Source organism: Dipodomys spectabilis, unplaced genomic scaffold (assembly GCF_019054845.1).
Source record: "Dipodomys spectabilis isolate Male_0828 unplaced genomic scaffold, ASM1905484v1 ptg000032l, whole genome shotgun sequence".
Taxonomy (NCBI): Eukaryota; Metazoa; Chordata; class Mammalia; order Rodentia; family Heteromyidae; genus Dipodomys; species Dipodomys spectabilis.
In genome coordinates this window covers 3,538,962-3,555,662 of record NW_024870709.1, presented here as the reverse complement: position 1 = coordinate 3,555,662, position 16,701 = coordinate 3,538,962, and the positions used below count along the sequence as shown (strand labels likewise).

At 37.5% G+C, this 16,701-nt stretch overlaps 1 protein-coding gene across 4 annotated transcripts in view; it reads right to left on the bottom strand.

Annotated features, from left to right (window-relative positions):
• Window positions 1–16,701, bottom strand: part of LOC122105645 (amyloid beta precursor protein) — a 211,365-nt gene that overhangs the window by 109,068 nt on the left and 85,596 nt on the right. For all 4 annotated transcript variants that reach the window (XM_042676972.1, XM_042676973.1, XM_042676970.1 and 1 more), the window contains exons 4-5: window positions 8,790–8,902; window positions 6,591–6,784 (exon numbers count right to left, since the gene is read on the bottom strand). In XM_042676972.1, the coding sequence (XP_042532906.1) occupies window positions 6,591–6,784; window positions 8,790–8,902 (307 nt within the window). The remainder of the gene's footprint in view (window positions 1–6,590; window positions 6,785–8,789; window positions 8,903–16,701) is intronic.

The following is a 16,701-nucleotide window of genomic DNA, read 5'->3' as shown; positions in this document are numbered from 1 at the left end:
TTCATGCTGCTTTGGGAAACAAATTTTGTGATGTTTATGCAATAAAGTCTGTTTGATACACTTTGGAAGTGGAGAAACTCCCCAAACAGGAATGTCTACAGAGGTCATTAATAGGCAAAATATCAGGTATAAACTAGAGGGAAAACAAAAGAAGAAAATGATAACAAAAAAATTCATTCTTGTAATATACCCTGAGCTAGATTAGCCATTTGTGTTCAAGGGAATGAAAGAGTAGCAGGAAATATCAGGTCTTCTAGGATGATACTGCCCAAGATACAACTATGGAGCCCTTGCAATGTGCCTAGTCCGAAATGTGATGTGGGTGAAACTATGTGCTGATGGGTGAACAGTGTAACTCAGTAAAGATCTTCCTAGTATGTGTACATTCCTGGTTTCAACCTCTAACATTGCCAAAAAAAGAGAGAACTATTTTAGAGGGCTAAGTATGAAAGAAACAAGCAAAACAGGATGTAAACTATATTAATAATAACTTGTCATATTGATTATTTATGTAAAATTATAGCTGGTAATTATTTGATAATTATATTGGACAATTAACTGTACTGATAATTGATTAATTATGCTGCAATTATATTTGAGGTATATTGGAATAAACAAACTATTTTGTTGAAATTAAACTTACTTGTTTCTTTGTACTTTTACTGTCTTTTAGGAAATGTCAAAATACATATGTATATACATAATATCATTCTAATTTGACATCTGTGCTAAAATGTTGAATGATTCAATATTATTCAAATATGGATTACGAAGTCTGCTAACAGCTACGAAAAAAATGCATACTTCAATTGGTTAACATTTATTGAAGATTTAAATGCAAGATATACATGACACATGAATTATATGTAGTTTGGATTTACTCTGGCAGATAAAAAGAGAAATTACTATAATTAAATGGAAGCTAATGTAAGGCTATGAATGAGCCTTACAAGAAAAGCACAGAAAAGCAAAGTATTTTATATTTTTTTCAGTTGAACATTAAAATGTATTATTTTTTTCAGGCCACAATAAATTTTATTGTATGTTGACTTGTTTGATAAAACAGAAAGAAAAAATTAGAAGCAGCAGAATAAATAGGAATAGAAGCTTAGAATAAAAAAAGGTCAAAGATTATAAAGTAATACAATTAGGTATGGGCAGATACAGTGATGAACATGTTTAAACCCCTCCTTCCCCCCAAAGGTATAATTCTGAAAATTCTGAAGGACCTACTGGGGAATCTGAACTTTCGTTTGGGTAGAAGAAACTGCCAAATATATTCTAGCTAGTTCAAAAGCAAGAAAGTGTCTAATAGGAATATTACATGGGAATGAATTACTTGGGTGGAGAATGGGAAAGGGGCAGAGTCACATTACTTCCAAGTAATAAGAACTGAAGTTGAGGGATGAATGTATTCCTAAACACAAGGGTAACAGGGAAGGGGGAGGGCTTTGATATAGTGGTGGACATACAAAGTGATAGTAAGTGATAATAAATGGTAATTAAATTCAGGAAGTGACAGTTCATGAAATAAGATGGATTTCAGGCATAAATAATGACAAGAAAGGAACGGGAAGTGATCAGGAGTTCAGACTCAAGGAATGGAAGAAACAAAAGGGATGTTGAGGAAGGACAGACCCATTAACTATTCAATAAACATGTTGAATAAACAAACGTACTGAATGCCTACCAAATGCTAAGTGCCTCATTGCAGAAATCCTAGCTGGATGGCTGGGGAAGAGGATGACACTAAGAACTAAGGAGAAAGGAGTTGGCTTGGATCAACTGCCATGTGGAAGACGATAGGTCATCAAATAGGGATATTAGGTGAATCTACAAACATTAAGATCCCATCTGGTATTACCACATAAATAAGAAATGGAACTCATTGGTAGGGTTACTTTAGATGTGATACCTTAGAAAACATCAAAAGTTAATAAAGGGAAAAATGGATTTTCCCCAGAGTATAGAAAACAGGCAAAAGAAAATATAAATGTCCTCGGGCACTAGTGACTCACATCTATAATCCTAGCTACTCAGGTGACTAAGATTCAGAGGATTAAAGTTTGAAACCAGCCTGGGCAGAAAAGTCTGCTAGATTTCATCTCCAAAATAACCAACAAAAAGCTGGGGTGGAGGTATGGCACAAGAAGTAGAACACCAGCTAAGCAAGCAAAGTAAGCAATCCCAAAAAGCATGGGACTATAAAAAACCCCAAGACTACCAAAAAGAAAATATGAAGGATACCATTAAGTCTGCTATATTCAATCAAGTGTATAGGAATAGTTATCCATTGAGTTCAACCAAGTTAGGAGGACTGGGGTGCGAGGTAAAGAGGAAAGAAAATAAGGATGATAGACTGATTGCAAATGTGAATCAGGATCATGAGGGAGGGATGAAACTCATTAGGACCTGATTAGTGTGTGGGGTGTGGATCAGGAGATCATGTTCATAGAGAAAGGTCAAAGCTAAAAGCTTATGGGTGCATTGTTCAAAGAGACAAGTCCAACAGATGACTGTATTGCAGGTTTCTGATGTACCTGATTTACATATGAAGGAGACTAGAAAGGAGTTTGACATCATTTTAACTGATCATCAACATATGTAAGGGTACCACTGAAGACAGGCTTAGGGTGACCAGATTACCTAATATAGCTAGGTCATTTAGCTTATCACTGTGATCCCAGTACTTTGTCTAGTGTGGATAAGAAATTATATAGTGGTTCCTAGAGTAAGTGATACCTACCATTAATGTTTATAAAAACAAACATACATAAATACACATTCTGTAGTTTAGCTGATAACAGGCAGGAATGGATAACAAGGGGAAATTGATATCAAAGAATGTCGAGTTACTTGATGACTGTAATAAATAAACAAAGAACTCTAGGTCAGAAAGGTAAGCCATATGGATCCACTTCAAGTAGTGAGAAGAGGTGTAGGCAGAGAAAGAACCACTGATTAAGTGGCCCTTGTAAGATATGATGATGTTAGTAATGCTTTCAATTAAGTCAGAAAGTTGGAAAGAATATTTGATGAGAATATTACAACCTGTTAAGGTCTATTCCACCCCCAAAAAGAGGTTTTACAAGATATACAAAACTAGGCAAAGCTAGGCAAAGGCCTTTCATTCCCACTTTAATTTTAAGTTTCTTATAGAAAAATGAAATTAAATTATGTGCAGGAAAATGGATGGAACTACAGGTCATGTTAAGCGAGATAAACCAAGCTCAGAATGATATATGTAGTACATAGAATGTAAAATTAATAAGAAAAATACTACCTGTTGTATAAGGGGGACATTTGGTGGAAGCATAGGAAGGGAAGTAAAGAACAGTGTGAAAGGGGAACTGAATGACAAGTACACATACATATTTATACATACCGTACATTTTATATATTTATATTATACATTTAAAATATTTTATCTATTTAAAATATTTTAATATATCACAAATATATAAAATATAAATATATAATAAAACATATATACAATGAATCCAATAAAACCTATTAAAAATAAGGGGAAGGTGGATTAAGAAAGAGAAATCTAGGTGTAATGAACCTGATCAAAGTACCCATAATTTGTGTACATGAAATTTATGCTAATAATTTAAAAGATAATGAAAGTCCTACCTATATGAATTATCATAAGTGACAGGTTACCAATATTGACAGAGTCACAGTACAAATCCATTGCCTTCTAAGTTTCACTCCTGCCTTGGAACTTTCCTGGTTTACTTATCATTCTATATATTTATTTGGTACATCATCAATTCAGTCATGGGAAGTTAGCAAACCAAGTATTAAAAAGCCTATGACCAGTGAAAGCACTGTACAACCTGAAAGTTTCTCTTTTAATACGAGTCGCATTGGTATCATATGATTACAGTTCTAGCGCCAAGAATTTGTTTTAAAAAGGTACCCAACCTGTCAGATCTAAATGTGACTGAAGAGCTATTTAAGTAAGAACCAAGTCACTCTACTTATAGAAGTAGAAATTTAACTAAGATTCAGGTGACCAGCCAGGATGGGGAACCCAGATAATTAATTCCATACAAAAAAGGGCTCTGAAGCAAATCCTGCATTACTGATGCTTCCTGCCTTGGGAGAAGGGGGCTTACACATTAACTTTCAACTTTATAAACACTGAGAAGTATTTGCTAGCCTTCAGTTTGCTTTTCATTTTTCTTCCTCTTATTCTTTGAAATGTACCTATTTTTGTTTGCTTACTTTTATATCCAGTGACATGGAGTATGGTTTTTTTTTTAACTTGGTAAAGAGAGAACACAAAACAATTTGACTAACCAAAGGCAAGTCCTGACAAAATTAGGCAATAGCCACTAGAAAGAACCCTCATTTTACTAACTGGTAAGGCAGCTAGGATTCTGGAGGTGTACATAGACTCCTGTATTCTTATAAAATCTGTGCCTGAAGTCAGAACACCTTATACTATAAGTCTGTGCTTTATATTTAATGTCCAGTTTGGAAATCTATCAGTGTTGCTTTTATGCTAATAGGTCAGAACAAAGCCAACAAAATACTCAAAACCTTCTAGAAAAAGCCTCAAACAGGTTGGCAGGTAGCCCTTGGAATCCAATGCTATGGATCCTACCCTTTCTGGGTTCAGCTCTGGTAATAATGGGACTTTGGATCTTCAGCCAATGGACATCTCAATGGACTCACTGAGTTTGTTTCCTCTGGTCTGGAGGCTATTAAGCTCCAGATGGTTATGGAAATGAGACTCCACATGAAGATCCACCAGGAACCACTGAACCAATCATCCTATACCTGGGGGACCCTGACTTCCTTCCTCAGCTGGAAGAAACCATATCAGTCAGCACCCCTTTTCCTTAAGGCTAACTGAGGTTCCAACTGAGAAGGGGTATGAAAGAGAGTCACAGAAGAAAAAAAAAAACTAGGTAGATAGGGAGAGAGCATGTCCAGCAGAGACAACACCACCTCTTCCTGAACACCCTAGAAGACTGAGATATCAGCCCTGTCAAAGACAATAACCCTGATGACCCTAGAGCAAACAAACACAAGGTACAGGTGCCTCTCCCTTAGATGCCAGAACAGAGGAGACTCGCCCAGAAGGGATACAAAAGGAGACTCCAAAAACGCGGAAAGTGAGCTATCAAATTCTGCTTCCCCTCTTCACTGTCTTGCTGCTGGGAATGGCTACTCTTGTCCCTTTTTGCTGGGAAGCAGGTGTCCAGTCCCTCATAACCACTAGGCAACCCTCCAAGACAGGACTCCTAGTTGGGAAATTATACTAAACCACCAGTAGGCAAGAGACTTACACACATCTTCTTTGGTTCCTTCCTTCACTTTCAAATAAATTTGGCCTGTTTCCACTTTTCCTGCCTCATAATTCTTTATTTGGTGGAGAAAGGAAAGAGCCCAAGACACCTGGATGGTACCATCATTAGGAAACATTTGATAGAACATGGGAGGAAAAAAAAATAGCAAGATGGCTAAGTTTATAACTAATGACTAAGACCTATGGTATTTTGAATCTGAAAGCTCTGGGTCTGTGATTTGAGCACAGATGTGTACCTTCAGCTAAAATGAGAATCAGACCGTAAGGGTTAAGATTCCAAAGGAAAAAAAGGCAAAAACGTATGTTCTTACCCATCATAAAAATGAAGACAGTTAAAGAGCTTCAGGAAACATTTATGAGTTCATCTATGGTTATAACGGATAACCAAGTTTTATTTTCTTTTAATTAATTAATTTTTTTACAGTACTGGGACTGAACTCAAGGTCTTACACTTAGGTAGTCAATTTACCACTTAAGCGTACATCCAGTCCTATTTCGCATTGATTATTTTTTGAGGTAGGATTTTAGTTTATTCCTAAACCTTCCTGGACTGTGATTCTACTATCTAGGCTTCCCTATATCACTGGGAATGTCATGCAACTACACCTAGAGACCTGTTAAGATGGAGTCTCACAAATTTATTTGTTGTCGAGGCTGGCCTCCAATCCTGATTTCCCAGACCTCTGCCTCCCAAGTAGCAGTGATTACAAGCTTGAGCCACCACACCAGGCCCCAACTCATTCTTAACAAAAGTGGTGGGTTGTTTTTTTTTTGGTTAGTCGTGGGGCTTGAACTCTGGGCCTGCCTGCTGTCCCTCAGCTCTTTAGCTCGAGGCAAGCGCTCTACCACTTGAGCCACAGTGCCACTTTCTTAACAAGTTTACATTGAGTTAATGATTGACTAATCCCAGAATAGTGCTGAAGCAATATCAATACAGAATTTTATGATTTACTTCAGATTTCAACTCTCTGTTAGAACTACCAGTAATCCACTATAACCTGAGGGGCATTTTGAACCCTATTCATGAGATTAAAATAAAACAGTTAAAACCAACTCCATGACAGATGATCAATCACATCAAAATCAACTAATGTGCCATAATCATAACAGAACATCAAAGGTAAGTTATTTCTTTCCCCAACAGCAAACTTGGACAAGAGTGAACAGAGATCTTTTTTTTTTCTGAGATTTTTGTTTATTGAGCTCTAGAAAAGCCCATTTATAGAAGAAACATTATACACATGATGGTTGGCAGACGGTATCTTACCTTCCATCTGCATAATCAGTGTCTGCTCCGCCCCACCAGACATCTGAGTCATCCTCTTCTGCATCAGCAGAGTCAACATTCTCACTTTCTTCAGCCAGTGGGCAGCACACAAACTCCACCCCTCGGAACTTGTCAATTCCACAGGGCAGCAGCATGCCATAGTCATGCAAGTTGGTGCTCTTCTCACTGCAGGTCTACAAAGGGCAGGAGGAAAACAAAGAGGAAGCAGCATAGACAGGCGTCAGTGTAAGAAAGCCTTAACAGAACAATTAACATGGAGATTCAGCAATTAGGGTCCTTTGCATAGGTTATTTATTTCACAAGAATATGTTATGTAATAGAGGTGGAAGGCAGGTGAAGATGTAAATGCAGGATGCACTTATTAGAGAACCTGTGCTTTCTGAGTTTAGTGATATAGCAGGAATTTATGGAGGTTCCTTATACATGCTCAATCCACTCCCACCTCCAGTCCAGATGTGAGTTTCTCTCTCTCTGGATCTGTCTTATTCAAGACATCCAAGTCTCCTGGCTCCCTTCCTAGAGTAACAATTCCAGAGAGAGAAGAAACTATCCTCTGTAGCCACTACAAATCATACTTGCAGTCAGTAGAGATTTCTTTTTCAATCTCTTTTATTCCCAGGGATTTATTAAATTGCACAAATCTGAACTGACAGAAAACTCAGCAATGATCTACTGGTGACACAAAGCAAAGATGAATAATTCAACAATATGGGTAAACAATGAAAATGACAGGATATGTTCCTCATAGTTATCGGTCATTTAGGTATCTTAGTAGAGGAAAATTTTCTCTTGAAAACTTAGAAAAATGAGGTTATATCAGATGGGGAGCCGGGATTCAAATTAGGTGGTTGGTCTCCTCAATGTTCAACAAGCTCTCAGCCTCCAAAACATAGCTTTATCTAAAGAAAACCTTATTTTATTGTACACTGAGTAAAAAATATATCAACTTATAAAAGCCAAAAATAATGCTAAATCTTAAGTGTTTTAAGATTATGATACAAGGATAAGTTGGACTACAGCAGAGTTTCTAAGCTTAACACTTTGACATTTTGGACTAGATAATTTACTGGGGAGGCAAGGTAGGAGGAGGAACTCTTGATCATGGTAGCATATTTAATAAATTTCCTTGTATACAGCTACTACATGCCAGTAGTGCCTCTTCCTCCAATTATGATTTTTTTTTAAGTCCCATGTTACTGGAGGGGAAGCAGGTACAAAACTGAATCTATCAAGAACACCTGAGCTAGACACTTGAAAACTTATTTCACCATCTTGCCAAAAATAAATTACAGTACATCTACATTGTTTAGGAGAAAGACTTTCTGTTCAAGGGAAGGAGCAGTTTCCAGAGTGATGACAATTCCACAATGTGCTTATGTTATATTGATGTACTTATGTTTTTGTTTTTTACTGAAAGCAAAGGTGAGCCAAGGACTGGATTTGTTGCTACAGATTTGACTTGGGGAAAAAACGAAGGTGGCAGTCTGGCCTGTTGAATAGCAAACTGGATGCTATAACTTAAAACCAGAATCCTGACTGAAGCTTTTCATGGTGAAGTCTACAAGCTCATTCCCCTGTTCCTCTGCTCTATCATCCACAGTTAGCTGGGATGAAAAAAAAATGAAATTATATTGTAATTATAAAACAGCACAGACATAATGAATCTTAGAGGCATCACAGTTGTTTTCTGTTTTGTTTTACTGGTCCTGGGGCTTGAACTCTGGGCCTGGGTGCTGTCCCTCAGCTTCTTTTGTTCAAGGCAAGCACTCTGCCACTTGAGCCACAGCGCCTCTTCCAGCTTTTTTGAATTGTTTATTGGGGATAAGAGTCTCATGGAGTTTCCTGCCCTGGCAATCCTCAGGTCTCACCCTCCTGAGAAACTGGGATTTCAGATGTGAGCCATCAATGCCCAGATGGAATCATAGTTTTGATTCCATAGAAATATTCATGTCTACTTGTGTGGACAGGGAAATGGGAATGCTATATCTTCTGTTTTGTTTCACTGTGAACTTAAAGTTACTATGCATAAAACAGTCTATTAAAAAAATCTATGGGTAATTATGGTTTTTTTTCTTTACATAGCTTATCAATGAGCTGTTGCTTCAAAATGCTCTAAAAAATGATGCGAGTACTTCCCTAAGAAATCTTCACTTTGTTTGAAGAACTTAAGACTGGTACCTCTTTGGCAACGGTGTGCCAGTGAAGGTGGGTCTCACAAACATCCATCCGCTCCTGGTGTAAGAATTTGCACTTGTCAGGAACAAGCAGGGCATCACTTACAAACTCACCAACTGAAAGAAAAGAATATCACTGTATGTCATCCTGTGTTTAGCAAATGGGTCTCACCACATGGGCTAGAAGTGTCAGAGAAGTTGCCCAGTTTTCAATGCCTGAATACACCAAGTCCATCAAGACACTAGTGCCTTTAGAAGGCTGAGTGCAGCCATGAGAGAGTGAGTTCATGAAGGACTCTGTTCAATATCTTCATATCTGTGAAGCTAGTAGGGCCCAGAAACAATTTGCATAAAATGCATTTTCTTTAGTAATATTTTTAGAAATTCAAAGAATAGCTTTCATAATTTAATTAAATAATAGTTATATATTATTTGAATGCATCTATATGTCTGATTACACAGTTTTTTGGTTATCATTAGAGATGATCAGAAATGATATAATAATGTAAATGATATCACATTTTCATCATTCACAGAATTACATAAAACACAAGAACAAATAAGACCTCAGAAAAGTTGGAGAATCACAATAAAGGTCTTTTTTCTAAAGCTAAAACATTTTTCTGAAGTCAAGAAAGTAGTCATAGCTGCTAGAATAAATACCAATGACCTGAGCCATTCTAAGTTCCAAGGATTCAAGAGGCCAGAAGTGGCCCAGGGCCTAAAAATAACAATCTTGTTTGTTAATGCCAGGTAGCTATATGTGTAAATGTCCAAAATACCAAGTGATGCTTTTCTGTCTTACAAGCAATTACTGGAAAGATTAAGCTCCTGGCCCAAGGCAATTAATATTAAATCAGTTTAAAATCAGGATCAGTTTTATAAGATATTCTAGTCCTCAGCATAAATGAATTCTAGGGACATAAACCAGTTATAAGTGCCAAACAATAAAACCACATGCACCTTGTTTCACTTGCCCTTTTCAGTTCACTGAGAGCTAGATTATACTGCAAAGCCAAACTTACTGAAAGATATTTACTTTGACCAAATGTAATGCTCATCTAGAGGATGTATGCTGCATTAATTATATTCTAACAATTGCCCAGTGTTTATAAAAGGATACTGAAAATGTTAATTTGCAAAATGTCTAACTTAATACTATAAAGATGGTCTGTCCCCGAAAAGGAGATTGTTTTTTGAACGGATTAATAAGGGTATTCCAAAAGCCCTCAGGACTCATGGCAAAATAGGAAGATCATTGTATTCAAACATTAAAAATTTAACATTGAATTTAGCAACAAACTGCATAATTTGAGGGTTGAAGAAACATAGAATGTTATCCATTAAAATATTTAGCAAGTAAACTAAAAACTCTGTTTAAAATTTAGTAAGAATTAAAGAGGAGTGGGATTTTTTTTTTTGAAAAGCATTTTAAAAAATGTGTGTGCCAGTACCATGCCAGTACTAAAGGGAGGCCTTGCTTTCTCACTTGGCTTTTTTGCTCATGGCTGGTATTCTACCACTTGAGCCACACCTCCATTTCCTGACTTTTGCTAGGTACATAGAAATAAGAGTCACATGGATTTTTCTGTATGAGCAATCCTCAGGTCTTAGCCTCCCTAACAGCTAGGCTTACGCCTCCGGCATTAGTAGTTTTTACAAACTGGCATAATGTAGTTAGCGTGGTTTATATTTAATCACAAAAGAATTAATTTAAAAAAAAATCAATGCCAGAGCCAGTCACCAGAGGTTCATGCCTGTAATCCTAGCTACTGAGGAGGCTAAGATCTGAGGATTCCGGGCAGGAAAGTCCATGAGACTCTTATCCAGTAAACTACTCAGAAAAAGCCGGAAGTGGTGCTGTGGCCCAAGTGATAAAGCGCTAGCCTTGGGCACAAAGAGGCTCAAGGACAGCGCGCAGGCCCTGAGTTCAAGCCCCAGGACAGGGAAAAAAAAAATCAATGCTAGTATAGAGGGAATACCAGAAACCCTTTGTACTTCCTGCTCAATTTTTATGTGAGCTTAAAACTGCTCTAGCAAATAAAAATGTTCATAACAAAAAAAAAATCGATTTCAAAAGTTCCCAATACCACATACACTTATAAAACAATCTGTTTATTAAGTTTGATCTTTAGGTGAAAAAACAAATAAACCAGGCATTATAATTAGAACTCATCATGTTCCTGGTCACATAGAACTTTACAAAATTTGGCACCATTTAATCTAAGTAGATAAACCTATCAGTACACATTTTATATATTTATTGATTACCATACAATCCAGGTTCTTCAGGAAGCAGTTCAAATTTTATATTAAAAACACATGCAAACACAGATGGAAATCCCAATGGAAAGAGAGTTTTCAGAGCTAATGAACAAAATCTGAATTTGTTTTCTTGTCTGAAAAGTCTTGGCAGATGAACAACGATGTCAGATTCAATAGGGATTCTGCAGGCCTCCATCCGCTGGCTCTCTGGTGGTCTTTCAGAGGACTGCCTAGCTCTAATTACCTCATTTCACAGATGGGAGGGAAAAATCCCAGGTCAAGTGGCTATCCCACAGAGCCAACTGGCAGTAAAAACGAGCTGAAAATCCAGGTCTCTGGCTCTCCATCCACTAGTGGTTAACTCTACTCCATTCATTTAAACTGTGGTCAAAATGGTGTATTTGGACCAGTTCCTCTGGCTTGTATAAAAGCAGATTCACGTTTAGACTATGAAATACTTTTTAATGTAAGGATTTACAAAGTGGTCAATCTGATAATAAACATAGACTTAAATGATCTAATACAAAACGGGAGTGCATATGGGTACCTAGACCAGAATCTGTTAGACAATGAATTGAACACATGGTGGAATTATTTATTACATACAAGAAGTGACACAGGCTGGCTCTAGGAAGTAGATGGTAGACCTGTGAGAATGAAGTGAGTCAACTCACTGTTCAGAACGCTAATGAAATATTATTAGTATTATTATCCTTCCCCAGGCATCTATCCATCTGCTATGGCACGTATTAATAATAGCCACAGTAGTACCTGTCATTTATTGACTGATTCTCTATTATTCACCAACTGAAGACCACAAGGTTTTGTTTATATTACATTATCACCATCCAGCTACTACAGTGTAATAGAGGAGATGGTACTGTAGTCTTACATCTAACTATCATTATATTCAATAATTGTACTAGGAAGCAACAGGGTAGAAGTATGATGAGACTACAGGCGTAGGGTACAGTCTCTGTTGAGAGACCACAGGAGTGAAGATCACAGGGATCAATGCTGTCAGTTTCGTTGATGGTCACTATTACTAACATGAGAGAGATTTTCTTCAATCTCCTCAGCAGCTACTATCTGACATTCACTCTATTAGAGGTGAAGTCTTGAACCTTGATCCACCATGATTGATAATGTTCACTGTAGCAGTGAATACAAAAAGGAACAGAAATAGGATGAAGTAAAACTTGAATGAGGAATAATAAAGACCAAACAGAGTATCAGATGGTAATAAATGTTATAGAGAAAAGAATAGGGCTATTTGTGAGGGGGTAGTAGATAATTATACAGGGTGTTCAAGGACAGCTTCACTGAAACTAGGCTCCTTGAGTAAAGAAAGTGAAAAAATAACCCATTCAACAGTCACAGGGAAGAATATTCTAGCCAGAGGAAGCAACAAGTACTAAGGTCCTGAGGCAGAGCGTGTCTGCTGAGCTTACAGAAGGTCAAGAAAGATCAGGTTGGGGAGTGTACTTTACTAGGACTGACAAGAGTAAATATGAAGTATTAGTAAAAAGATTCCAGATGCTATCAGAAGGTCAAATCAAAGAATCGGTTATAGAGGAGTCAAGGATCTAGTTTATTCCTAGAAGCTAGATAATTTATACTGAAAAACAATGAAAAATATTGGGTAAGATTTTCCTAATTTTTCTTAACCACTTCATAGACAAGCATAACATTTCAGATTAGGTACTTTTTCAATGTGCATCACTATATATGAATACACAAAAGTAATAACTATAGACAAAAGAATTTACTCAGTTTTCTATTTTACCACTTCAGAATCATGCCACAATTAAACGTAAATTTCCTCATTGTTTATTGACATGCTGGCAAAAAGTCTGGGAAATTTTTTCTCAGAGGCATTTGTGCTGAAAGAGCTGAGGAGAGAGTCAAGTGATAGTGGCTCATGCCTGTAATCTCAACTATTCAGGAGGCTGAGACCTGTACTATTAAGGTTTAAAGCCAGTCTGGGAGAAGAGTCAGCAAGACTCTTTATCATCAATTAACCAACAAAAAATCCAAACTGGGGCATGGATCAAATGGAAGAGCATCAACCAAGCAAGCAAGCTGGACAAGGGCATGAGGTCCCAAGTTCATATCATGCACGCCCTCGCGTGCACACGCATGCGCGCACGCACACACACACACACACACCAAAAAGGAAAAGAGGGAGAAAGGAGGGAGGAAGGAAGGAAGGAAGGAAGGAAGGAAGGAAGGAAGGAAGGAAGGAAGGAAGGAAGGAAGGAAGGAAGGAAGGAAGGAAAGAAGGGAGGGAGGGAGGGAGGGAGGGAGGGAGGGAGGGAGGAAGGGGGGAGGGAGGGAGGAAGGAAGGGAGTAAAGGGAGGGAGGGAGGGAGGCAGGCAGTCAGGCAGGCATGGATGAAATGCTTTTCAACCAAGTTTGCATGTGAGAAAACTGCTAGTGTTTGCTTCATAGTGTGGCTAATTACTGGTTTCTCAAAGTGAACATATAAGTGGCCATTTTTTTAAAACGTGACCATTGCTATCATCAACACGTCACTATAACTATTAGCAGATAAATAAGGAGAACTGACAGATGGGTTTCTTCAGATGAGAACGACCTGCCAGATGGTTAATACTAAGTGGATCAGATAAGCTAAAAGAAGTGAAAACTTCAAGTTGCACTTAAATTCTTTCAGATTTATTCAAGTAAACAGAGTCAGGCACCCATATATGGCATGTTCATACACAGCAGTGGAAGGATGTACATCAGACAGAAATTGTGTCTGACCCAGGCTGTGAATAACAATATATTAAAATAATGATGACAGTACAAAGGGCAGATTTAAAAACAAAACAGAACAGAAAGGAAGGAATGTTTTTAATTGTTGGCAATTTTTGTGTTCGCCACATAATGACATGGGCTAACAATTCTGGTACTGCTATGTGTGTAGTCTGAGAGTAAACAATAAAGTAAATAAACGGATAGTAGGAGCCAGATGTCTCACTGTAGGGGTATGAATTTAGTTAAGCAAGAAGATGAGGCAGGGTGATCCAAGAAGCAAAATATTCAAGAGTTGGAGACATCAGTGTGAACTGATTCAGCTTAGCATGCTTACAGTAGTTACAGACGTATCTGAAGATATGGGTAATACAAAATGAGAAAGGGTTCTTCACAAAATGGCTGATTGTATGGCTTGGGCAGAAAATATGTATATAAGATTAGCCTAGAGCTAATGTAGGGAGAGGGGGTGGAAGGTAGGAAGAGAGATTCAAATGAGCCCTTTGCCTTTATTGTCTTCGTTCTAAAACACCAACCCCAACAAAGCATGAGAAAATTCCACACAAGGGCTCCCTACAAAATTCCTGAGTAGTTCTTCTCAAAACGATTATAAAAAATAAAGTCAATTTTTATTAAAAAAAAAATCAAAGCCTGATTGTAAAATTTCACATTGTAGGTATTGCTTCTACATTGATTTCAAAAGAACATTTATGAAATTACTAGAGCTAAAAAGAGCTGGGGGGGGGGACAAAAACCAAAAAAAAACTTTCTAACCCAGTTTCTCATCTATACCATCGATGTTAATAAGACAGATGCTGGTTAGAGATTTTCTTAGCAAAACAATTTTTGAACATGACATGTGGCATTTAAAATATTTTAGAAACTTCAAGAGTTTAAAAATAAGCACATATATGTCAACAATAAAGGAAATATTTTACTTTCCAAATTTAGACTCTTAAGATTCTAAACTGCATATAGAATAGAACTACGTTTTCCTTCCCAAATGAGAGCCTTAGGCCTGAAGGGATTCCTGCCTAGCTAACAGGAGGAGCGGGATCAATTCTGGGCCCTGACTTCCAGCCTGGTTTGCTACCTGGAGAACACTACAATGTGGCACCAAAATGTCTTAACATATACACCAAAATGTCTTAACATGTACTTTTCCTGTTGTCTCTTTCTGATTGCACTAATTATTACTTACATTCTTAAGTGCAGAAATTCCAACAACTGTTCCACTGTGCCATGAACTTCCAGATCCTAAGTTCTCCAACTCCAATATACTTCAGTCACCTGAGATCAGCCTGGAACTTTATCCTCCCTCTGGTCCCATGTCCTAGATCTGATTTTGATGTACTGAGATTGGCCTGAAAACAGATCTCCCTAGAGTGGTTCTGAGTCAGGTAGCTCCTGGACCACACCTGCAGAAATGTGTATGAGCAAGACTTCAAGATCTTTCTCAAGCATGCAAATCACCTGGGATCATGGTAGACCCCTAACTTTTGAAGAATGAGAACATGGAGAATGCATTAATCTGTTCTCTAATAGCACACTAAACAATGTGACCCTAGGATTCCATCAGGTATTAGCATGAGCCCTATTTGTCAGCAAGCTGTTCTCTTCTTCCTCTCATGTTTGCAGTACTCAGTTATGGGTATGTGATTAATGCAGATGCTGAAAGAAAAGTAAGGTTTCCTTTGGAATGGATTCCCCCACTTAACTTTAGTCCTTATTTCTTGAGAGATGAGCTGAGAAACAGACACAATAGAGACTTCTCTAAAATAAGAATCTCCAACTGGCTGCTTTCTGCTAATACTTTTCTGTGTTTTTACCATATTGAGAAATTCAAAGCCAGATAGACATTTACAGATGTAATTAATTAAAATTACATGTGGGTCTTTACAAGAAACCACATAATTGCTTACAAAATACCAAGCAGGCTGATGTATACCGAGGCATACAAACCACCAGTTATTAGCAAAACCGTAAATCACATAGGGAGGTAAAATACACAGCAGGCTTTTTCCATACACTGTATTCATAAATCCATATGTGAGGTAGGCTATAATCTGAAAGGAAGAGGCTCTTTCACACATAAAGTTCCCCTGGAGCGGTGAGCTGTCACTCTTTGACCCCTGACTTGTTCTTCTCAGCCCTTTCTATTTGGTCCAGATCCAACAACCTGCCACCAGCAACTCTTCTTCCAAGGTCAATAATAACAAATGCACTGCTCAAGTTCCCTATCCATTCCACCTAATCGCTGTCTTCCACTGGATGGCACGTGCTCTACATTTTTTATTTTACTTGTCATTCTTGCCTTCTCCTGTCATCTTTTAATAACTCTGATTACAGTGAGAAAGGCTCTGACCTCTATTCTCTGCTCTTTGTCCTTTGTCACTCAGAAATACCATCTATGCCTAAGGATTCAGCAGCATCCTCTACTCTCTAAGTTCTTACCTTTTAATTGACATTTCTAGTTGTTTGACAAAGGCTTCTACTTAGAGGTTATTGCTTTTAGCAAATATAATCAAATGCCCAACGAAATTACCAAATCCAAAGACTGTACCAAAAGAGTAATGATCCACTGCTCATTAGATCAAACTATGAGAAGAGAATGAAAAAAAAAAAAGATCACTGCACTGAACAAAAGAAAGAACCAGCAAAGAAGAAATGAGGACATACTACTTAAAGTTGGCAAAATCTTTTGCCAGGCATTTATTAAAACATTGCTGTTTCCAAAGCTCTGTTAAAATAGAAAAATAAAGCATCAAAATTACATACCAATAAGGAAACATACAATAATTCATACAATAAAAAAGATGATATGTTATGATTCATCCAGCTCTTCAAAAATATCTCTTAGAAAAGGCCCACATCCCTTCATGTTATGTTTTTTA